Here is a 24933-nt window from a genome sequence, read left to right as displayed (position 1 = left end):
AAAACTAAAAGAAATTAACGCATTCAATTGTCACGCTATATAAAACCAACACATAACATGGCCGGCGCCACGTTTTAGTGTGTATGGGGGGGGGGGGGGGGGAAGGGGGTGCAGTTTGCCACTTCCGGGTTTCTTCAGCTAACAAGCAAAAACAGAAAAAAAAAAAAGGTGGGGCCTTTCCGATTCCACTTCCTTGTTTCTTTCTGAGCACACCCCCCCCCCCCCCCCTTCCTCCAGCCCTGCATAATGCACGAATTGAGGGCAGGCACCACTCCCCATTTTTTTGCAGATTTTTTCCCCTTTTTTCGCTTGTCAGACAATTTTGGTATACAGAAGTAGTAGCCAAATATGTGATGACTTTTTTTCCCCGCTCGCCAGGCGATTTTAGTAGCCTAGAGAAGTGGTAGCCAAAAATGTGATTACTATTTTTTGTTATCGCTTGTCAGCCGATTCATAGGTAGAGAAGTGGCAGGCGAAAATGCTCTGCTTGTCTGGCGATTTTGGTAGAGATGTGGCAGCCATTAATATGATGACTTTTTGTTTTGTTTTGTTTTGCTTTGTTTTGTTTTGTTTTGTTTTGTTTGTTTGTTTGTTGTTTGTTTTTTGCTTTTGGCTTGTCAGCCGATTTTGGTTAGAGAAGAGGCAGCCAAGACTGCTGAAGACCTCTATCCATCCTTCCCTCCATCCTGAAAACGAATTCGGCCACCTCAATTTGAAAAAAAAGAAGAAGAAAACAATAACAACAACAACAACAACAACAACAAAAACGAAACAAAAACGTAGCACCGGCCCTGGAATACCACTCCTTCACTAACACCTCCGACATGGTTAATGTAACCTTGTTTTTGTACACTGTTGTTGGTGGCATAATTTTTGACGCTTCTGCATGCAGCATAAGGCAGGGACGTATTCAGGAATTACGTAAAGTGGGGGGGGGGGGGGGGAGGGCACACGCGCCCCTCCATAGTTTCTTTTTATTTATTTTGTTTATACAAATAAATAAAGGTCCCGAAGCTCCCTCCCTCGATCCGCCAAGCTGTTATGCTAGTAGCATTATTTAGATTAGTTTTATTTAGTTTTCTTCTGTTTTTTCAGCATATTTCTAGCAAATTGTAACAGAAAGGTATTCTTCCGAAAGGTTCTTTCTCAGTATGAGTTTTGTGTATAGGCAATAGGCCCTACTGGATATTTTGTTTGTTTGTTTGTTTGCCTGCTTGCTTGCTTGCTTTTTTGTTTGCCAGCCGATTTGTCGACAGAATTGATGGTGAGAAATGTGAATCCTGTTTTTGTTTTTGTTTTTATTTCCATTTTTGTTTTTGTTTTTGTTCTTTTTGTTTTTGTTGTTGTTGTTTTGTTTTGTTTTTCTTGCCAGCCAATTTTCGGAAAGAACTAGAAAAATTGAGCAGCAAAAAGTGTGCCATAGAATTTGTTTTTCTTTTGCTCCTCAGCTGATTTGGCAAAAGAATTGGTTTTGAAGAGCTACTTTTTTTCCCTTTTCTTTTTTTTTTTTTCTCTCTCTCTCTCTCTCTCCCTCTCTCTCTCTCACTCTCTCTCTCTCTCTCTCTCTCTCTCTCTCTCTCTCTCTCTCTCTCTCTCTCTCTCTCTCTCTATTATTATTCCCCCCCCCCCTTCTTCCTTGTTGTTTGAAACGATGTAGCATAATTTTGGGCCGCCTCAATCTACGCCTCTACTTCTACATACTAGCAGCACACACTTTCACGCTGCCGACATATACAACCACACACATTGACCGCATATATACTAGAGCATGCATGGTATATGCACTATGGAGACAGCGTCCTCAGCAACGACCGATGCTCCGGCGGCGGAGACATCGAGATCAAACAGTATTCAGGATAGTAGCCGATCGCAACGTACGTTTTCCTTTGCAGTGATAACCTCTTTATGTATTAGAAATATTTTTCATGTCATGCCATAATCAGAAATATTGCGAACGTACGTCCGCTTACCTCGTGAACTGATGCTAGTTGATCTGATGATACCTAGACCAGCCCCACATATTTAATACCACGTTAGTACTATCACTATTCGAACCCTATGTGTATGCATGAGTCTGAGGCTACAAATGACTAAACGTAGTAGTGGCGGGGATTTCACACGTAGGCCTAACGTTAGATGATTTAGACCTAGCTAGGTCCCTACATATGATTCACCCAAAGATTACTCGCCTATTTGGTAATGATACACTGATAGTGTGACCACATCGCATTCATTCAGTCTAACGAATAGTGTCTAGAAGTAAATTTTAAGTTTAACGTTAGAACTAAAATTTATGTTGTGTTTATGTGTACATTATCATATTTTTATTTCTTTCGACTATTATATATAGGATGTAGTTGTTGTTATTTTGATTTTTAAGGCGCGTGTTATTTCGATTTTTAACTAGATCTAAGGCATGTGGACGTAAGGACCTACCAATACTCGCTTGGCTAGTCCTTATCCGAAAGGGTTTAAGAGTCGATAAGATTAAATCAAATTAAATCAAATCAAAATCTTAACTTACAAAGTTAAATCTTCTTACCATAACACTAATTAGAATGTAAGCTGACAAGATTAGCAGGTAAATGTGCTGATGAAGCTGCCTGATCATGAGGCTCTAAAGCTTTGCAAGATCATCCCCTTAATTAACCCTTCCTTGGGGTGAGAAACCATCGCAATCATGACTCTCTTGCACTTTATATTGCAGTCACTTTCAAATCATTATGAGATTGGCATGCACAATGGTTTTTGTCTATCTTTGATATTCAATATGAATGAGGTGTTAAGTCATTCATTCCTCACCTGTGTACAATTATTATGTATATGTTGCATAGGCCCCATTGTATCCTGATCTATCCACTACAGGGTCTACAAAGCCACCGTCTGGAATGGCAGCCGCCGGACATCACCCTCACCTGTCGAGGTGCGACCAACTCAGAACAGCACAACTCCTATTTGAACCGCAGCCCCCAGCGAGGGGGAAAAGCCGGACTGCGCACTCTGCCAGCCCAAGCGTGAGACGCAGAGCATTTAGCGCCAAGGCTCCCACGACGAAGCAGAGCAAAGCATCTCACGATGGTAGATCAGCAACCCCCGGGGCCACAGAGAGGCGACCCCTGTCCGCAGTGCTGCCAGGAGAGAAGATACATCACTCTACTACTAGCAGACATAAACGTGCTGTAGCTGGTAGTGAAAAACCCAAAAGGACTCATGTGACGAAACAATTCTTAGAGTTTGAGGACACACAGCCACAAGTAGATCGTGCAACTGTGACTAAACAGGTGCATTCCAGGCAGAGTCAGGGCAGCGGCGGAGATCAGCGGTCTGCTCGACCGTGGTCTGGTAAGCACGAGCATCATCTGAAGACTGGGGAGAGTGACACATTCCAAATGTTACAAGAGGACCAGGGAGGGGGGCAAGCAGCCCCTGAATCTGCCCTCCCCAAAGGTATAGCAGCATTGGCTTCATGGTTAACACCCGGCATCCCAGCTGATTGGTAAGGATAGTGTATTCAAGTTTTTGTTGTCAGCTCTAGGTAGATCTAGGAAAAAACAAACAAACAAACAGTAGATATACCAGAGGGATTGATTCATTGAACTCAGGTTATCTTGAAATTTACCACAAAATGTGTTGTCGATGCCAATACATTGCACAAGTTGTTGTTCAACATTCTTTATTATATGAATAAACAATGTAACATGAAATGTTACATGAAATAATATTAATAAAAACTTGTTAATTTTTCTTCTTGACTAGCGCACAATGTGACGATAGCTGATCGTGAAATTCCACAAAAATATTGCTGAAATCTATTACCGATATTTGTAGTTGTGCTGTTTGAAAATACATCATGAAATGCTCAAAAAATGATGAGCAGATTAGTCCCAACTACATGTTACTTTCACACAGTGATTATCTCTGATGATAGGACTTAGAGGTATAACAACTACCTCAATGATAAAATAGAGAAGTTCAGTGCACCCCATGCTATGGCTGGGTAATTCCATGAAGTTGGGGCAGTGTCATGTAGCATCGTGATATTTGAAAAATATATTTCAGCATAACTCAATATTAACGATGCTACAATACATTTATTGTTTGTAGGCTTTACATTTGCATTGAGGCCACACATTTTCCTGGAAATTTTGTGGCATTCAGACTCAATTTTGATGAAGTTATTAAACAATATGTAACGGTGTCCTGTAGCATCGGGACGTGTCCATGTAGTATCGTGATATTTTAAAATTTGGTCCTAAGAGACAAATTATGGCAATTAGCTTGACCAAAATTTGATGCAATATGCATATTTACTAGATTAGTCAGATAGCTAAATTTCTCAAATTTCCTGTACACAGTTTTAATTTTAAAAGAAAATTACAAAATGTATCACGATGCTACGCGGTGTCCTTTTTTGTTACATTTGTTGGACACCGCATAGCATAGTGACACATTGTGTAATTTTCTTGTAAAAGTAAAACTGTGGAAAGGAAAGTTTAAGATATTTAGCTATCTGACTAATCTAGTAATTATGCATATTATATCAAATTTTGATCAAGATAATTGCATCAATTTGTCTTTTAGGACCAGATTTTAACTATTAAGATGCTACATGGACACGTCACAATGCTACAGGACACTGTTACATTTTTTAAAGATAACTTCATCAAAATTGAGTCTGAATGGCACAAAATTTCCAGGAAAATGTATGGTCTCAATACAAATGTAAAGCCTATAAACAATATATGTATAGCATAATTAGTATTGAGTTATGCTAAAATGTAACACTTTGTGCCCCAACTTCACGGAATTACCCGGCTGCAATTTCATGCATACCAATTTTTTTGTAATGCCGGTAGTAATGAGGAGCTCAGATGGGCCAAGGCTAGCCATGACTTGTTGACAGCCAGTCACATGGGCCTGCTACAGATTTGACACTGTGCAGGGGGTGCTCTCACCATCAATTTGTACCCATCCGACTAAAAAACGGTTTCTTGCAGTTCGGAATGTCATGCTAACTTATCTTTATCCAACTTTGGGTTCTGTTCAGACAAATCCCTAACTCAGGTTACAGACTCTTTGGTGGGTACTATAATCAGAGTTGGCTATTAAACTAGAAGTCCCATTTAAAGTTAGGGTAGCTCTGTGTTAATCTAACTAATATGAACACACACACACACACACACACACACACACACACACAAGTACCTGTTGATGGTTGTAAACTTATACTGTGTTCCTGTAACCTAGGATTGGGGTTGATCCAGAGAGCTGTCTGGTGTTCCTCCCATCTCTGCGGAGCCAGACTGAGTGTCTTCCCGTTGTGCCCCCGCCCCAGGCATCTGATGATCTGCTACCCCACAAGCCTGCCCCACCAGCACCAAAGCCATTTGTAAGTGTTAACGCATTGTCGATTCACCACAGGTCATCATCATTGACAACCAGTTCTACCCATATAGGACGCATTTCTCCCTGACATGATCTGCCCGAGTGTAGAACTTGGAACCGGTCTTCAAAAGATTAAAGGCAATGCCATTAATATTTTGATGCATTTGTGTAATGACAGTACAAAGAATCCTGCAGATCACTTAGTCATGGTACAGTGCAAGAAAGATATTTCATCTTGTACAAACACTAAATGTATTTGATAAGTTGTGGTCACTTGAAGGTATCACCATATTTAATTATCAAAGCATTGCATTCTATACCAATGCCAAGTGAAACATACAGTATATGAATGACGCTCAGCCATTGCCTTAAACTTGGTAATCTACCAATGAATACCAGAGTACAAAGTTGTTTTCTGCAAGAAAAGTGTAAATTCAGCACTTGAGAATATTACTCTTTCTAGATGCTTTACAGTAATGATCATTTCATATCCGTTAGATTTGTCGTTTAGCATGAAACTCTTGTCTTTTCACATATTTACAGGGCAGTAAATTAGATCACAACTCTGTCAGTGTTCAATTGAATACTGTACCATGTATGCAACTGTCCCAGACCTGGGGGCATTTCATGAAGCATTTTGTCCACAAATTTGATCTCAGCCAATCAGATGCAAGCTAGATTTTGGTAGCTCATAACAGTTTGTCAGAAAAAAAAGTCTGAAAAAAAGCCCCCCCGTAGCGTGAGGAAACCATCGAGTGGGAAGGCTGGCCCAGCCTTGGATAAATTTGAGAATCCCCGTACAAATTGTACGTTTTGTATCCCCATATACAGCTTCATCACTGATTTCTATGCACCTTGTATTCAAGTGCACACAGCAAAAGAATCTTGACTAGAATTGACCATTACTGATGAGCGAATCCTCAAATGAATGTATTTGCTGATGGGTGCTTTTCAAGGTTTTCAAATGTATGCGTGCACGTACCAGCAAATGAAGATCAATTCAAGAGGACAACCCATGTTTTCCCATACCGCCTGGCACGGCGATACAGTGCAATTAACTCACTGAAAGCATTACACCTCGAAGCCTCATTTGCATAAAGTAGACAGCTAGTGTATGCAAAACCGCTGGGGAAGTGTTGCAGGACAATCGCAATATCTCACCTCAGAAGCCATCAAATGATTAAATCTATGTAGCAAATTGAAGAAGAAACTATTTTTTAACTCGCAATGTTAGTTATGTTGGGTTTTATTGAGGATAAACCTGTGAAAAGAATGTCGAAACTTAGCCTCCAAAACAGAAAATTAGGTCTCAAAACAAGTGTTATTTTTTCACATTTTCCTTCATTGCTTCAGAATGAAAATTCGGTACAATGTATATGACTTATGGTAGTATATCCATGCTGTGTTCCAAATATCTTTTCTGTATCATTTGGCGCACGGATATGTCCAGAAAAAATCGAGATCACTGTCACTTGTGACCCACATAAAATCCATAGCGTAAGCAGTACGCAGTCTGATGTATTGGTTTTCGTGCTGCATGAAACAGTTGAAGCATATTGCAGGGTTCCTCTCTTGCCCGCTCACCACTCTGTGGACTGAAAAACCGAAACCTGTCGCATTGCACCGAACCTGACACCGCTGATTGGCTAAGCGTGCACTGACCAGTAGAGAACGCATGCGCAGGAGGATGATCTAGTTGTGCATGTCCAGTATTTTCTCTTAAATTTGGTTGTCTGTTTGCTCTTTTTTTTCACCTTACTACTAATTGCTTCAACACGAAACTTCGCAGGTAGTGAGTCTGGTGTATACAGACTAGCAATATGTTAATCAATGCATATTCATGCAGGCGCAGACTTATGTCCAGAAAAAATCGTAAGCCTTTCCCACGGTCGACTCAAACAGAAAAACACACGTATCTCAAAAGATACATCAGCACTTTCGCCCCAAAAATCATATGAAGGATGATATATCCATATGTGAAGTTTCAAGGGATTAGGTGATAAAATAAGGGAGATACGAGGAGGTGAACTTTCAAGATTTTTTTGTCCTTCCATCCGCACAGTGCTCGATGACCGTTACAAATTCAAAAGCTTTGGCCTTTTATCAGTGAGTTAATTGCACCATATCGCCGGGGCTGATTGTGGCATTTTTCCTTTGCAGACTTTTCATGTTGAGATGGGATGGTACCTTTTTCAAGTATCCAGATCTTTGCCAGCTATGATAATCATATTTGTCCCACATATGAGAAGGGAATAACAGTGAGAGTACAATGAAAGACTCTGATGTGAGAACTTGGAAAGTAGTATACATGCTAGTATTTTCAGTTGTCAAGAAGTGGGAATGTCTTTGCTTGTAAAAATCTTATAGAAAACTAGAAAAGCACTTTGAGAGTGCAGACCTCTGCCAAGCAACTCATTTCCTCCCATTATACATGTATGCTGAAAATACAGCCCAATTTTCCCCAGTAATAGAGAATTATACAGATATATATGGGCAATTCCACGGTAACTGACGTTACACGTAAGGATTTTCATGAGATTGTTTACCTTGTAGTTTTGTGAATGAAAGCACCTTGGGCTTGCAATTAGCATTGATGAATAAGTTCATGAGAATGAAGAAATAGGTGGAAAGTTTTTCTCTCAAACTGCATTTACTATCACATAGCAAGTGAAAATGTGTCGGTAACTGACGTTACGGAAAAAGGACATGGGAAATTATGGTGTAGATGAAAATGGAAATATCTCATGTCCCTGACTTTTAGCCTTTATGTGTTTAATATGGCAATACACCTAGGTTCTTAGGAACAGGTGTGCAAAATAATGTGCACTTTAGATATTTCCTTTTAGCACCACGCCAATTTCAGTGAAGGCATACCGGTAACTGACGTTACGTAACTGACGTTACGCTTACATTTGCCATAGGGTTTACACATGCAAAATCATGATTGGGAATAGCTATGTGATATTTCATAATTCTGACCATTCAGAATGATTTGGTTGATATGGAGTCATACCTTGGTTTATCAGTCATAAATACACAATGAAATGAAACAGTAGTCCATTTTCTTTGTGTTCTATGAAAACTTAAAGGTAAACATGTCAGTAACTGACGTTACGTAACTGACGTTACACATACTTTGCTGTGGGGTTTACAGAGAACTAATTTATTTAACAGGTTATTATACTGCTGCAATGTACCAGTGACAATCCCAGGCAACTACAGCAACAAATTAAAACAAAATCTAAAGACACAAATAATATTGGGTGGGCCCTTATAGGGGGCACCCCCCCCCCCCCCCCCATGCCATAGCACAGTTGGGCAAAAATAATGTAAATGCACAAGAGGATATTTCTTGACATTTGTCTGAAGATTTAATTTTCATTCAACATTTATGATTACACAGAGCCATTAATAGATTAAGCAGTTCCAAGTATAAATATATTGACGTGGCTAAGGGCTTTTTTGTTTGTTTGTTTGTTTTTTTAATGAACAGGAAAGTTTTTATCTACAAATTGTACATAGAGTGCTCCACCCATAATACCTTGTAGTACTACACAAAACATGGATATTTTTGTGCTTGAAAAAAAATATCAAATTATCTTCCAGGTCATGGGGAAAAAAACATGTATCAACTCATAAATATGCATAAATATGTATGAAATCTATTGTGATATATTTCTCCTTCTTTTCTTTATTTTACTCCTGATGATCTCCATCATCAATTGATTTAAATGAAAAGTGTCGCACTTTTAATATTTCTCTGTGAAGAAGAAAAATAAATGCTTTTTTGGTCAAAAGAGCATTATTGTTTTATTCCTAGCTTGAAGTAATTTAACTGTTTTTCTTTTCCTTTTCACTGATATATCACGGCTTGCAAATAAATTCCAGATACCAAGAAATCGGACTTTGCAACGAAAGAATACTAAAATCGATATAAAAGACTCTTCCTGTTCATAATTATCATGTGTTGTATTACAAAATGTCCCTGCATGAATAGAATAAAGTAATCAACAAATACACACTGTATGAACAATATTTTTTAAACCCTATAGAATCCTCTCTCACTTTGAGCAACATCAGTGTTAAGTTTCAAACAATAATGAGTACATGCCTTATGTACCATAATACAAGATGAGCCATGTTAACTACACCACACATTTAAGTGCAAGAGAAGAAATATCTGTTTGTGCATTTGCCTTGAGGTAATAACTTGACTAAGCTTCCTGAAAAAAAAAGAAAAATGCCAGCAAAAGCAAAAATTGATGGAGATTGTTAAACTGTTGCTATACAGCTGTGCAGAAGTTTGGGGTTTTTTTTTTTTGTAGAAAATGTGGTTAACAGGGAATCATGTCACTGATTAGGCCTACAAACTTTGGTAGCTTTATCATCCCATAGGACTGGGAATGTACTAATTTGAGTGCGTATACTGCATGTGGCAAACTAAACTTCCAGATGATTTAACCTTAAACTTGTGCTGAATCAAAAATCGAAAGCTCAAGCCCCCCCCCCCAAAAAAAAAAGATAATCATGGTAAATGAATGAATAAATGAATTTAGAAATTTAAAAAAAAAAAAAAATTTCCATGGACATACCATGGTAATGACATCATTTCCTATGAAAGGGATTCCTGCTCTTTGTTGTAAGTTGACTTCCCAGATGTATTGAAATGGCCAAAAGTCAAAAAATTTGCCTCAGTTATAATTACTGTCATGGTAACTGACGTTACATACTCGTGTGTGACGTTTCGGTAACTGACGTTACACATTTTGTAGTGTTCATTTTGACTCTCCAGTATGCCAAGTATCCTTATTTCTGGTATTAACATAAAGGCATATGGGCATACATTAGAAATCCCAAGTTACATCATACAGCTCACTTCCTTTGATGAATGAACTTAAAAATTCCTTGTTTTTGGTAACTGACGTTACGTCCATCATTATCAAAGTAATTAACAGTTTTTATCAAATTGTTTAAAGCTACCAGCTTTTTTTTCTATCGTGTGGTAAAAGACTTCTCTGGTAACTGCATACATATGAAAGATTGTTGTTTAGTGTACTAATAAAGTGGATATACAGACAGTAAGTTATGCGACAATACACTCTTTCTTACCATTGACTTATAGGCATATTTTGGCAGCCATTTTGAAAATCAAAATGGCCGCTTTTATTGAAAAACATAATGATTCTTAAAACTTCAACTCAAGTACTGTCTGAAAATGTATGGTGTTTGAAACAAATATCATTTTGAATTTTTGGCACCTGTGTCCTAGTTACCGTGGAATTGCCCATATCTATTATCAAATATATTATACGTATATTATCAGTTTCCTGCTGTGTCTGAGGGCAAGCTCAGTGAACATATGCACAGCTTGAACTCCTCATTTGTTGGCCATAAAGTCTTTAAGAAAATGCACTCGTTTTTTAAAGTATTCTTGATCCCGACAAGTACTGGTATCACTACCAAAATTTCATCATCTGTTCTTTGTGTCATTATTAACTTTTCCTGTAAGTTTCATCCAAATCTGTTCAAAACCTTTTGAGTTATTTTGCAAACAGACAAACAGTCAATAAAACAGAAACAAAGAAATGTCAGCAAAAACATAACCTCCTTGGCAGAGCTAATATTGACAATTGTTCCTAGTGCCCTGAGCCAAAATATTCACTTTTGTGTAAAGATTTGAGCAGAAATTTACATTGAGTTATATCTTGAAATTTTGTTTTGCTTTCCTTTTGTCAGGACCCAAGAAAACTGTTTCACTATAATGTGGTAAGTTTACTGAGCCTGTGAGTGAGAACACTCTTATAGTATGAATCATATTCTCTTCACAAGATATTCTTCTCAGTCTGGAATAATAAAGGGAAATTTATACAAGTGAAATATATATGGGGATTCAGTGAATGCACAAGCAGTAGAAGTATACATCAGTGAAGTTTCAGTACCTTTGATTGAGTACAGAGAGCTACACAAAAGTTTTCTATCTTAATATAGTGTAACAATTACAACATCAACTCCCAGCATTTAATCTCTGTTTCTTCTTTCCATTTGAGTCATTGTTAATAATCAGAATGCTGCTGCAAGTATTACCATTATTTTTATCCTACTATTTTCACTACTGCTAACATTGATAATAGTTGTGGTAGTATAGAAGTAATGGTGGTAGTGGTTGTGGTGGTACACGTTGTATTGGTATGTAGTGGGACTATAATTCTGTAATGTTATCATCGTCATCCCCATCATGTTGCAGGAAAAGAACCTCCCTGCCCACATGAAGGGAGAATCAGCCGTCCGCCCCAAAAGTCGGCCGGGGACAGGAAGACGGGGGCGGATCTACTCCCTGGACGGACAGCTGCTCCATGACCAGAGGTATGATCTTATGGTCAAGGTGTGGTCAAGGCAATAGTCACTGCATGTTCATACATGTTGATTGTAATAAAAGAAAAAGAGTCAAAGAGTCAGCAAACTGAATGTTAGAGGTATTTTAGATCATAATTATGGGACTGAGAATAAGAAAGTTATGGAAATTTCAAGATTTTTTTTTTTGGGGGGGGGGGAGGGGATTTGGGGGAAAAAGTTTTTTTTTGTGTAATCACAAATTTAACATGGGTGAGACAATGATGTCATCTCAATCACAATTCTTCCATTAACCTATTCCTTTGGAGAAACTGGTACGCAAGGTTCCCAAAATGTTGACAGGAGTGCCTGCATTGGTGGCCTGTGCTTGCAGTGTCACTGTCGGCAACCAGGGATAGCCTGGTAGAAGTGTCACTGCCCGGAAAGAGGTTGATAATAGGTTTGATTTCCACTGGTTCCATTTTCTGACGTGATTGTTAACCCGTTGAGGACGAGTCCCGAGTATACTCGGGCAAGTGTCTACGGGAAAAGCGTGTTGAAGCAAAATCAGTCCGTCCTCAACGGGTTAAAAAAAAAAACCCACATGGATCAGCAGTTATGGTCTTACAGGGCAGCCAACCTTGAGTGAGATTTTTGAGTGAGACACTGTGAAGGAGCAAAGCAACTGGCAAAGGGAGTGGGGGGGGGGGGAGCTTGGGGTGGTATGGAAAAGGGGTGTCCCCTTTCCACAGTAGGGAGCAGTGACAGTTTACATGTTAAGTGGCACAATGCATACATAGACTGAGTAGTTTTAACACATATGAACAGTGGATGCGCATGCAGGGAAAGTCTTAAAACTTTGGACTTGGGCACACTGAATGTCCCAATTCCCAAGGGTTTTGTAGAATGATTTTTTTTTTTTCATCTATAGTTTGGGTTCATCATGAGGATTTGTTTATCAGATGGAGACAATTAGAGCTGGGTGAATTGCGTTAGAGTTGGCAACCATACGTAACAGTCATATGAATTCCTCTTCATATGTGCTCTGAGTTGGAGTCAAGATGCTTTGCGTGACAAGAAACCTGATCTTTATCTTCAAATGAATGACATTAATCAAGGACTGTAATATTTGAAGGTCACTGTTCAATTGGGTCACTTTTTTTTCCCCCTTGAAGTAGTGATTATTTTGTTTGGTCAACTCCTCCTACGATGCCTTACTAACGTGGCATGCAGAGAACTAGGTCAGGGCAATATTATGGATGAATGCCAGCTCTCGGGATTCCAATCATGGCTTCTTCCTGTCAAAACAAGACACTTTCACTATGCCCTTGAGCAAAGAGTGGGCGAAGCAAGACCAAGGAAAGACTTTGCAGGAGCCTGGCCAGAACTCAATCCGCTTAACCCTTCAGTCCCCCTGATTTTTTGACAGGGTGTCTGTGTTTCCTATATTGATTTCTTATGGCCCAGTGGGTTTTGATGGAATTTACATTCAAATGTTATATGTTAGTCCTGTTGGTTTCTAATGGTCCAATGGTTGGTTGCTTTTGGTCCAATAGATTTTGATGGAGCCTGTTCTAGTGGGTTCTGTTGGGCCATTTGGTTGCTGTTGGACCAATAGATTTTGATAGGGTCTGTTCTAATGGATCCTGTTGGGCCGGTTGGTTGTTGTTGGTCCAATAGATTTTGATGGAGTCTGTTCTAGTGGGTTCTGTTGGGCCATTTGGTTGCTGTTGGACCAATAGATTTTGATAGGGTCTGTTCTAATGGATCCTGTTGGGCCGGTTGGTTGTTGTTGGTCCAATAGATTTTGATAGGGTCTGTTCTAATGGATCCTGTTGGGCCGGTTGGTTGCTGTTGGTCCAGTAGATTTTGATGGAGTCTGTTCTAATGGTTTCTGTTGATCCTGTTGATTTCTATTCGTTCTGTTGGTTCCTCTTGGTCCAATAGGTCTTAATGGAATTGTTTCTTACGATGTCTATTGGACCATCAGAATATCCACAGATTGCAGTAGGTCCATCAAACTCCAACAGAAACCATCAAAAATCCTTTGTGGTGTTCGAGCCCCAGGGCCCTTAAACGGGCTATGGACTCCCCCCAAGGGATGTTACACTTTGCACTCATGATTTGCGCAACGTGCACACAATAATCTGTATGCATGTTCAAGCAATCAGAGTCTCCAGTTTGCTGGGGGGGGTCCAAGCGAGAGAATTTCCAGTTTAAGACAGGCGCACCGGAAGCAGTTTTGGATTGGGGGGGCAAACATTGGAGGGGGCTCAAGATTAGACCATGCATATGTTACACAATATACACATACATACACACACACACACACACACACACACACGCACACACATCTATTATATATATATATATATATATATATATATATATATATATATATCTCTATATATATATATATATATCTATATATATATATATATATATATATATATATATATATATATATATATATGTAAAGTGGCGTACGGTGGGTCGAAACATGGGGGAACCGTAAAGTAATTTTGACGGTCTGTATGCTTGTGCGTGTGCGCGTAAGCAATAATGGGACTACAATACATTACGAAATGTGATACATTCAACAACGCAGTCATTGAGGAACATTGTAAGTTTTCCTTACATGGATTATGGAATGACGGTGTGAAACGATCGACAAATTATATACTGTCAGCAACATAAGGTGAATGGCATAACAATAAAATGCGAGCGAGCGAAGCGAGCGAGCTTGAAAATTTTGATATTCTACAGTTCCAAAACTGGAGTTTTAATTGTAGCTATATATTTCGCTTTGGAAATAAATGGGGGCGCATTGGGCGCAACTGCTGGCAATTATTGGCAGCAACATTAGGAGAATGGCATAACGATTCAATGCGAGCGAGCAAAGCGAGCGAGCTTGAAAATTTTGACATTCTACACTTCCCAAACCGGGGTTTGTGGCTATTTTATCTTTCACTTAGGAAATTAATGGGGCGGCGCATCGGGCGCAACTGCTGGCAATTACTGGCAGCAACATTAGGAGAATGGCATTACGATTCAATGCGAGCGAGCAAAGCGAGCGAGCTTGAGAATTTTGACATTTTACAGTCCCAAAACTCTAGTTTGTAGCTATATCTTTCGCTTTGGAAATTAAGGGGGGGGGGCATCGGGCGCAACTGCTGGCAATTACTGGCAGCAACGTTAGGAGAGTGGCATAACGATTCAATGCGAGCGAGCGAAGCGAGCGAGCTTGAAAATTTTGACATGTTGCAGTCCCAAAACTCCCGTTTGTAACTATACCTTTCACTTTGGAAATTAAGGGGGGGGGGGCATTGGGCGCAACTGCTGGCAATTACTGGCAGCAACATTAGGAGAGTGGCATAACGATTCAATGCGAGCGAGCGAAGCGAGCGAGCTTGAAAATTTTGACATTTTACAGTCCCCAAACTCCCGTTTGTAGCTATATTTATCTTTCGCTTGGGAAATTAAGGGGTGGGGGCATCGGGCGCAACTACTGGCAATTACTTTCAGCAACATTAGGAGAATGGCATAACGATTCAATGCGAGCGAGCGAGCTTGAAAATTGTGACATTCTAGAGTCCAGCAACTGCCGTCGTAGCTATATTTTTCGCTTTAGAAATTAAGGGGTAGGCGCACCGGGCTCAACTGCTGGATGCGAGCGAGTGAAGCGAGCGAGCTTGAAAATTTTGACATTTTACAGTCCAAAAGCTGCCGTTTGTAGCCATATTTTTCCCTTTTATTCATATACATATTTATTTTATTTTTTTTGTTTATTCATTCATTTTTATTATTATTATTTTTTTTGGGGGGGGGGGGTTTGGGGGGGCTTTTTGGGGGGGCAAAAATGCGTTTTGCCCCCCCACTTTTTGGATTGGGGGGGCGGCCGCCCCCCCTGCCCCCCCACTTCCGGCGCCTATGTAAGAGATGCTTTGGGTTGGAGTCTGCACAGGAGCAAATGGTCAAAAATGTGATTTTTTTTTGTGGACTAAGGTATCATTAGATTATGTCAGTATCTTCTGTGACTTTCATTTTGGTCAGCATTCAGTCACAGCATTGATGAGTGGCCATTCAATAAAAATTTTATTCTTTCCTTGATGGCATACATTATGTATTTCCGTCCATGCGATATGTTCCTTAATTGACTTTTATTTTTTATTCCCCCTTTGAACATCACACTCTCACAGCAAATACAGCAAGAACCGGACGATCCAGACAATTGAACAGGAATTAGCAGACCTTGAAATGCTGCTGACAGGTAGGAATTTATGTTAGAGGCATTATCTACCATTTGCAGATGAAACATACACCCAGTTTTAGTGCTTCAAAAGAGTTCTAAAATGTGATTTAGGGGTAGTATACAAATAGTGAATGGTCACGAGTTCGATGGTACAAGATTTCGCACGAGGTGAAAGATAGAAGCGCTCTGATGAATCACTGTGTACGTATGTACACGAAACGAAGTTGTACAAAAATGAAAGACAAAAGTACGCGCTTGTAAGCGCGCTTGTAATTGTTGCATGCGCACGGCAAATGTTTGTTTTTTTTGTGACATCAGAGCCGTGTGATGGAACAAAAACTTCAAGTCAATCTTCAGTTTAACATGGGAGTCCATGCAAATGGGTGACGTCAGCCATGCCCTATTCATTTTTGCTCAAACAAAATTGCACAGCTGACAGCCAGAGCGTGCGATGGAACTTTTCACTAAATGTCACGGCAATCGGCAATCGACCAATCGGATAGCTACATTCTAAATAGGTGTTGTATAAAAACAGCTAATGTAAAAATTTGAGTCAGTATAATCATTGTTCAGAATTGTTATATACAAAATGTGAACACTAGTTATGATAAAGATGTTTGTAGACTACACCATCTGCAGTTATGGTTTATTGAGAAAAACAGTGATATCTCCATATATTTCAGACTTTATTGCAAAGTTTTTATATGGTAAGATGTTTTGTGATACAACTGACCTACACATGGTTTATGCATCAAATGTGATACCTCAGACGTTTTTTAAAAAATCAATGCTCCCAATGGTAAACAGTACCTTTCTGTGCCAGGGAATTTGGACAATGTGAGCAGTACCGTGACATTGTTTGTGCTTATCAGTTCAATGTCTTCACTGTGAACTATGATTTTCTTCTTTCTTTCTTTTATTCGCATATCATCTTTTCGTTGTTGTTTTTTCATGTGGTGTTTGTGTGTGTGTGTGTGTGTGTGTGTGTGCATCATATGTATGCATGTGTGTGTGTGTGTATTGTGTGTCTAACACATGATGTACGGCTTTAACCATGGAGAATGAAAGAGGGAAAGGAGATGCAAGTTTTTATGTAAGAAAATGAACTAGGTCAAGTATTGCCGTTTTTTAAAAGAGTTGGGTTGTGGAGGGCATCAGGAAGATTTGTATGGTTTCTAATTGACCCACTTGAGTACTTTGTCCTTTAACACATGGTTTCTCTACTCCAATGAGAAGTGCTTTGTTTTTTTCAAGGAGCTTTGAAGCTCCTTGTTTTGTCTAGGTGTTCCCAAAGATGTTGATTTTTTTTTTCTAACTCAGTCTCCTTCAGTGATAACCAGAAAAACATGTTACAGTGTGGTATGTGTTTGGGAATTCACAAGGAAAGCCAAAGGCTTGGATTAATTGTGATACTCTTTGTAAAGTTAAACACATACACTCAGCAAAAAAAGAGAAAGTAAACACTTTTTCCAGTTCATATTTTTCATAGAAGATTTTGATAAAAATCATTTTGTCATATACCAAAAGGTTATTCGATTGGCTATCAACCTGATAGGTTTGTACAAAGGGAAATTTTACGCATGAGTGAACACATCCGTTTTGGTCCTCCAAGGCTCAAGAGTAAAAATTGCAGAAATTGACATACTGACATTAATTTGGAAATGCCCTTCAAGAAAGCAATGGTAACAGAATACCAATTTAACACAATGAGACACATGAATGAAATAGCAGAAATAAGTTTTCATTCTCTTGTTTCTCGTTATATTCTCAAAAAACAACATAGTGGGGAAACTGAAGGGGAACATAAGATTTTCCTGTCAACTCAATCTTTAAATGACGTAGGGAGTAAGGCACAAAGGTGATGAAATGGACAGAATTTCTTTATTTTATTCTTTAATTAAGTAATTTAAGAATTCCTGAGACAAATTCAAGAACCAAATATTATTTCAACTTTTCTTGATTTGGAATAACATTTCAAATGTCTACCATCTTTGTTACCATTGCTTCTTCTCTTCTGTCTTTTGAATATGGATTTGACAAAAGATTCTTCATTTTTCTCTATTATTATTATTATTATCATTATTTTAGGGTTACAGAGACATAGAGATCAAAGGTTGATTTTTGCAAATTGATTTGCATTTCTTAATGTGTTGAATTTGTCTTTTGTTCTCATTGTCATATGAAAGAGTACATATGCATGAATAACAACTTGTCCATTTTTGCAATTTTTATGCCTTCGCCATGTAGTGGTGCTGGAGGCATTATGTTTTCGGGTTGTCCGTCCTTCCATCCGTCCATCCGTCCGTCCGTAATGAATTTTGTGGACCGCATAACTAAAAAACCTTTTGAGGTATCCTAATGGAACTTGGCATGTATGTGCATTAGGGAGTAAAGTTGTGCCTATCAACTTTTGGGTGTACATGCTCAAGGTTAAAGGTCAAAAGGTCAAGGTCAAATGCTCAAAATTTCACTATTTCCCCCATATCTATGCAATGCCTGAAGATACTTTCTTGAAACTTAGTGTATACATGTATTACCCAATTAAGATTATCTGGTGAAAGTTTGGGGTCATGAGGTCAAAGGTCAAAAGGTCAAGTAAAAATGTTAGAATTTTACTTTTTTCTCCATATCTTGGAAATGGTTCAAGGTATCTTCATGAAACATAGTATATATGATGCATGTACAGTGTACTGACTGGCAGTGATTATCTAGGGAATTTTAGGGTCATGGGGTCAAAGGTCAGGAGTCAAAGGTCTCTTATGAATTTTAGGGTCAAAGGTCAAGGGTCAAAGGCCAGATGAAACTGGTGGCAATTTACTATTCAATACAGAAATTGTACTTTTTCTCCTTACCTTGGAAATTACTCAATGCATAAACTTATGAAAGGGTCAGAAGTCAAGCAAAAGTCCTAAAATCCCCAAATACATGCTTTCCCATTCATCCAATTAAACCTAGGTCAAGGAAGGTGAACATTCAACACATTTGTGACAAATATATCATTTTAGTATTTTGCCAATTTTGTGAAAATATAATCACACATTGTCCACATGTACTACAGACCTATTAGGAGAATCATGCATTATGGTCAAGGCATACCAGTCGCCATAGCGACATTTCTAGTTACTTTTGGGAAGAGAAAAACAAATGTGCTCACTCATGGGTAAAGTTTCCATTTTTATTGACCTACTAGGTTGATAGCCAATTAGATTACCTTTAACATGGTATATAAAACATTAATATTATCTGAATAATCTATGAGAAAGATGAACTTGAAAAAGTGTTTACTTTCTTTTTTCGCTGAGTGTATTACCATGTGGAGACAAAGTCAAATTCCAAATACCCTTTGAAGTAACAGATTTATTAGCATGAATAAAATGAAACATGTGAGTGAAACCTGGTCTTAGCAGTGATAGTAAATATGAGGGGATAGTTGTTAGAAAAGGTGATACAAACAACAACACTGCTAATGCTGATAATGATATGAAATCAGTGAAATCTTTACATGTGCCCATGCATCACACAAAACCTTCAAGAAGTTTCCTTTTTATCAGAATTGGACCTTTAATCAGAAAGCTGTGGAATTCAAACGTTTCACATGTTTTCATGATAAAATGACTGTAGTAAAGAGTGTATTTGCAGGATGCAAGAAGTGATGATGTCTGCACCTCACACTAAATTTCTTTTGTGTGTGTGCGTGTGTGTGTGTGTGTGTGTGTGTGTGTGTGCGAAATCTGTAAGAATAAGTTGTGGACCTCATTTGACATTAGTCAAGTCATGTAGTAACCTAGCAATGTAACTTTTATGGTGAGTGGGCTTGTAGTTGCGACATTAATGTCCCAAGACATTATTCATGGTACTTTAATTGGAATAAATTGCCATTAGATACTTGGGAAACTCACAATATTATATACTTTAAAATGAAACTGAAATCACATCTCTTTATTAAATTTGCATACAAAGTAGTTTATTTCATTTTGTTTTGTTTGTTTGTTGTTCTTTGTTCCATGTTTCTATCAGTTTCCATTTTCATTTCTAAGCACTTTGTATGAGCACTACTGTGGATACAGCCCGGTATACATAGCCGTTGATATTATTATTATACATTTTTATAATAGCATATTGGGACCTGTACAACAGCTCTGTGAGTGATTGAATATGCGATGGACATCCACCGTGAAAGAATGAGAAAGTAGTATCACTTTTTGAGAGAAAAGCAAGTGATTTCCCTCCTTGGACACCATATACAGTGCATTTGTGTTATAGGAGGCATTTTCTTTATGAGTGGTTCAATTTTGCAAATATTGGTTGAGAATATAACTCGAAACAGCAATATTTTTTTTTGATGGGGGAGCATTGCCTCTTCATATTTCTGCATTTGTGTAACCAATACATGTTATGCACCAGCTATGAAAACATGTGGCACTGTAAAATTCCATGTATTTCTGGTTTTATACATTTTTCTTCAAATTACTGAGACTTTTGACAGTCTATTCTTATGATTTTATTCTAGTTGTTAGTATTACAGTCATCTTGAGCATGATGTGGAAGAGCACTTTGAGTGCGGGCCTTCTGTGTAACCCTTTCAGCGCATTGCTTTGCGTTTGCAGGTGTTGGACGGGAAGGGAGCGCCAACATTGTGGTCCAGTACCAGCATGAAATCAACCTGCTGAAGCAAGCCACCTCAGAAACGATCATCAAGTGCCGGCTGTAAGTTTGACAGCTTGTTCGATAATGACTCACTTATATTGCAACTGTTTGGCATGTTGCCCTACGTCAACGTAGATAAACATTTACTATTCAGTGTTTGAGTAGTAGCACATGATAAAAAAAGAAAAGAAGAATCATGGGTATACAGTCACCCAAATGTGACTTGAACCCACGACCTCACGAATGCTAGACAGGCTTCCTTTCCACACAAGATTACTTAGCTACTGCTTCAGCCTGATATCCAGTGATGAGTCTAATCCCTTATACCAGTGGGTGCTGTGCATTTATTCTTGAATAAGTAATTCTTGCGTGGAGTTCTTTTCATTGCAACTAGTTGGCAAATTGCCTTACATCTATGTAAAAAACAAACAAACAAAATACTGATTATTCAAGTGTTTGAGTGGTAACCATGATTAAAATATCATGGGCATACATACTTGTGTGGGACTTGAACCCATGACCTCCTGAAGCAAATATATTTGCACATTAAGTTTCAAGTGTTAGCTTTATAATGAATGTAGAGTGGTATTAATACATTGTAGACACACACACACACACACATTCACACATACAAACATTCACACATGTTGATATGTAGATATACTGTATATTATATTTTTGCAGGTTGAGACGACCCAAGCCAAAAGTTGAAGAACCACCTGATCTGGTGAGTACCAGTAGCTTGACTTTCGAAGCTTGTGAAGTGAGTGTACAGAGAGACAACTATATATGTGATGACGATGATAATTATGATGATAAAGATGATTATGCTGTTAAACTGAACTATTACAATAAACATCACTATTCTGGTTTTTCTGTATTATTGGGACATGACTGGCACATGATTTTGTTTTATAGAATTTTCATGTTTTCAGAAAAAACCCAATGCAAATCTCTTCTTGCTGGCTAACTCAAAGAAACAGAGACACTTAGGGAGTGGTATTTTCACTCTTATTTCATTCTATTTCCATACTGTGTTGATTATGAAACTTGGAAATATGTGCATAACTGCAATTTCATGTTAAACATACACTAGTATATTGACATTGACTTGTATATTACTAGTATCCCACAAAACCTGTTAGAAAATGCCATGCTTGAGTATATCTGTAGCTCACTTATCCAGTTTTCCACTGTGCATCCGTAGATTCTAAGAGCTATGAAGTTAGCATCATTAGGGAATGTGTAAGAATAGCTTGTCCCTGATGTATTTTGCTCAGAGTTATGAAGAAAACATAGTTTAATTTGCAGAACTATGTATGTAATTACATACATTTCATGTGCAAGGGAAATGAGAAATACTGGGCAGTGATTTCAAACTTTTGATAACAACACATACACTGTACTGTAGGGTTTCCCTAGGAATGCCACAATATTTGCCGTATGCGCTTGAATTTGATTATGTGTTTTATCAAAACGTAATTTTTAAGGTGTAATGGTCTATGCCTGCTGTTTCACTGCTCTCAAGATATCTTTGGTCATTTCTAGTGAAGAGAAATTTATACATCCACATTTCCTTTCATCAAAAAATTGTCGTTGAGATGACATCAGGGAAGACTTGTCACAAGTTTGCTGAAATATTAATGCTATCTCACTGATCTTCAATAACAACAAAAATGTTCTTTTAAAAACAAAATCAAAAGCCCATTATGTGACATGTTTTGTTCAAATTAAATTTGCCTGGTGGCTTTTAACCCATTGAGGACGAGTCCCGAGTATACTCAGGCAAGTGTCTATGGGAAATGTGTGCTGTAGCAAAATCAAACCGTCCTCAACGGGTTAAGAGTAAATACTGTCATTTATGTTTTTCCTGTTTTTTTCACGTGGTTACTAATCCACCAAAATTCTAAAAGGCAATAATGGGTTTGTGCCACTGCATAGTCAACCATACAGTAGTACTTTTGTATAGTTTTCTGGGAGGAAAACTCACTTTGGTATGTATACACCAAGACTTCACTTGTACTTCAAGAGAGATACTAATTTTGTGCATTGTAAACAGTTACCGAACACGTTACCGACAAATGACCGCTCCGTATTAAGTCACGTGACACATGACTTTCCTCCAAGAAACGTTTCTCTATAATGATATCACCTCTGCAGACAACACACACACACACACACACACACACACACACACACACACACACACAAAAAGAAGATTGGACCTCTGTTATTGAAGCTCTGTGAACATACACACTTTTTTGTTAAAGTCATTCATGAAAATGTTTATTCACTGGAAGTGTGGTGTTTTATGCTTCGCTATTGTTGTTTTGAAGGCTTTATGGATACATATTTTGAAGGTGTTCAGTTATGATCCATCTCAATGCATGCTGTATGTACTTGTAGATATGTCATGTTTACAACTTTTATTCTTTCTTCTTCTCCCTCACTTGTCTCTGTGCCTTATGTTTGTGTCTGTTTCTCACACTCTGTCCCCCTCTATATCTCTCCTTCTTTATTTCTTTCATTCTTCTCCTCTTTTGCACCCTCTTTCCTAAGGTCTCTCTCACATTTTCTCTCCATCTTTCTCTATCTGTCTCTCTCCTCTATCTCTTCTTCTACTGCTTTTATTCCTCTCCCTCCTCACAATACCTTTCTTACTTTTTCCCTCCCTTTCTCTCTCAAACTCTCTTTGTCCTTCCCTCTCTTATCAAAAAATCATCTGTGAATTTCAAACCTTCATCTTTTCTCCTGCGATCCGTGGCAGACTGGACTCCGGGCGTACATACGTGAGCGGGAAGGCGTCCTGGTGACGATCCGCGCGAGGCGCGAGGAGTGTCTGGCAGAGCTTCGGCAAGTGGAGGAGTCGTTGGGCATGTCCTCGCAGTGGCAGCCCAATGCTGTCTGAATTTGGTTGCCCATTCTCCAAATGAGATCAGTGATATCCACTCATTCAAATGCATGCTGAAAATCACCTTGTTCCCACTATGATAAGAAGCCTTTTGGTATATCATATATATAAATATATATATATATATATATAATTACATATAAGTCATGCTATCATAACTTTAAAGGCCTAGTGTAGGCTTCAGTAGGTTTTTGATATCATATGCGAAAGATATGTATTCCTTTTTCACAGAGCAGGTATGATATAATGCTATTTTTACTTTTGTACAAACAGCTTAAATTTTGGTAAAACTAGAGAGACACTCTCAGAGCGCAGACCTCTGCCAAGCAACCAATTTCCACCACTGGTCTTGTTCTCCAAATGAGATCAGTGATATCCACTCTTTCGTATGCAAGCTGAAAATCGCCCTATCTCCCAATATGAGTCGAAGCCTTTTGGTGCGTCATCAGCTTCCAGCAGCACGGATGCCTGGCCCGAGCAGGGCACACGCTTTAGTGCATGTATGCAAACCTCAAAAATGCGAAGCTTGAACTCCCAAGATCATTTACCCTACCTGCCAAGATATCAAAAATCCTTCATGAAATCCACAAAAATTCCGGGCTCACTACCAAAATTTCACCATCTGTTTCTTGTGTGTGTCATTTTTAACTATTCCTGTAAGTTTCATCCAAATCCGTTCACGACTTTTTGAGTTATTTTGCACACAGACAAATAAACAAGCAAACACCGGTGAAAACATAACCTCCTTCCTTGGCAGAAGTGAAAATTAAACTCGGGTAGTTCTAATGTGTTATTTTTTCAAGAAGACAAGGTAAGCAATAGCATGCCCAATGTAATCACAGAAAAAAACAGCAACCAACTTTCATACAGCATTAGTTGTATATTGGAACTAATCTCAGTTTCTGATGAATTCTAAGAGGAATCCCTTGATTTTGTCAGCACTAATTTGTCAGTCAAGTTGCTAGTGACGTCAGTTGTCTTGATTCTGTACGTCGTAGACGTTTGTTGGCTTCTGAAGTGGAAGTATGAAGAAATTGGAAGAACAAACAACGTTTTGTAAACACTGAATTGTTCTCAATTTTTGAGGAATTTAAAAGGAATTCCTTGATTTTTTTTCAGCACTGATTTGTCAGTCAAGTAGCAAATGATGTCATTATTATTTTGTTTTGATTTTGTACATCGTAGGCATTTGTGGGCTTCTTAAGTGAAAGTATAAAGAGATTGAAAGAAAAGGTAGGTCAAAAATTGTAAGTTCGTGGAGTGAAAGAATCCCTACATAAAGAGTGTTTTTCTTACTAGTTTATTTCAAAGAAGAAAATAAATCGAAAGGATATGCTAGCATTTCGTTGATTTCAGAGTATGAAGTATTTCCTTGAAAATGCTGTAATGCCTTGTCCATTTCCAAGCA

General features: G+C 38.5%; 1 protein-coding gene across 1 annotated transcript; it reads left to right on the top strand.

Annotated features, from left to right (window-relative positions):
* The first annotated feature begins 1786 nt into the window (after positions 1-1786).
* Positions 1787-23522, top strand: LOC139718827 (uncharacterized). The gene is made up of 9 exons (XM_071630291.1): positions 1787-1874; positions 2866-3496; positions 5248-5389; positions 11122-11151; positions 11630-11748; positions 15915-15985; positions 20575-20674; positions 21299-21341; positions 23382-23522. The coding sequence occupies exons 1-9, from the start codon at positions 1787-1789 to the stop codon at positions 23520-23522; spliced, it is 1365 nt and encodes a 454-aa protein (XP_071486392.1).
* The last annotated feature ends 1411 nt before the right edge of the window (positions 23523-24933 follow it).

The sequence above is a fragment of the Diadema antillarum genome, unplaced genomic scaffold, assembly GCF_040938485.1.
Source record: "Diadema antillarum isolate AM-2024a unplaced genomic scaffold, OU_Dant_1.0 scf00000100, whole genome shotgun sequence".
Taxonomy (NCBI): domain Eukaryota; kingdom Metazoa; phylum Echinodermata; class Echinoidea; order Diadematoida; family Diadematidae; genus Diadema; species Diadema antillarum.
Note: the sequence above shows the minus strand (reverse complement) of the source record. Positions and strands in the feature narration are given on the sequence as shown.

Bases quoted from the DNA above. Each gene is read 5' to 3' on its own strand.
- LOC139718827 (XM_071630291.1), top strand. From the start codon at position 1,787: ATGGAGACAGCGTCCTCAGCAACGACCGATGCTCCGGCGGCGGAGACA. The intron at 15,986-20,574 runs GTAGGAATTTAT...TTGCGTTTGCAG, and splicing joins CCTTGAAATGCTGCTGACAG to GTGTTGGACGGGAAGGGAGC. The intron at 20,675-21,298 runs GTAAGTTTGACA...ATATTTTTGCAG, and splicing joins ACGATCATCAAGTGCCGGCT to GTTGAGACGACCCAAGCCAA.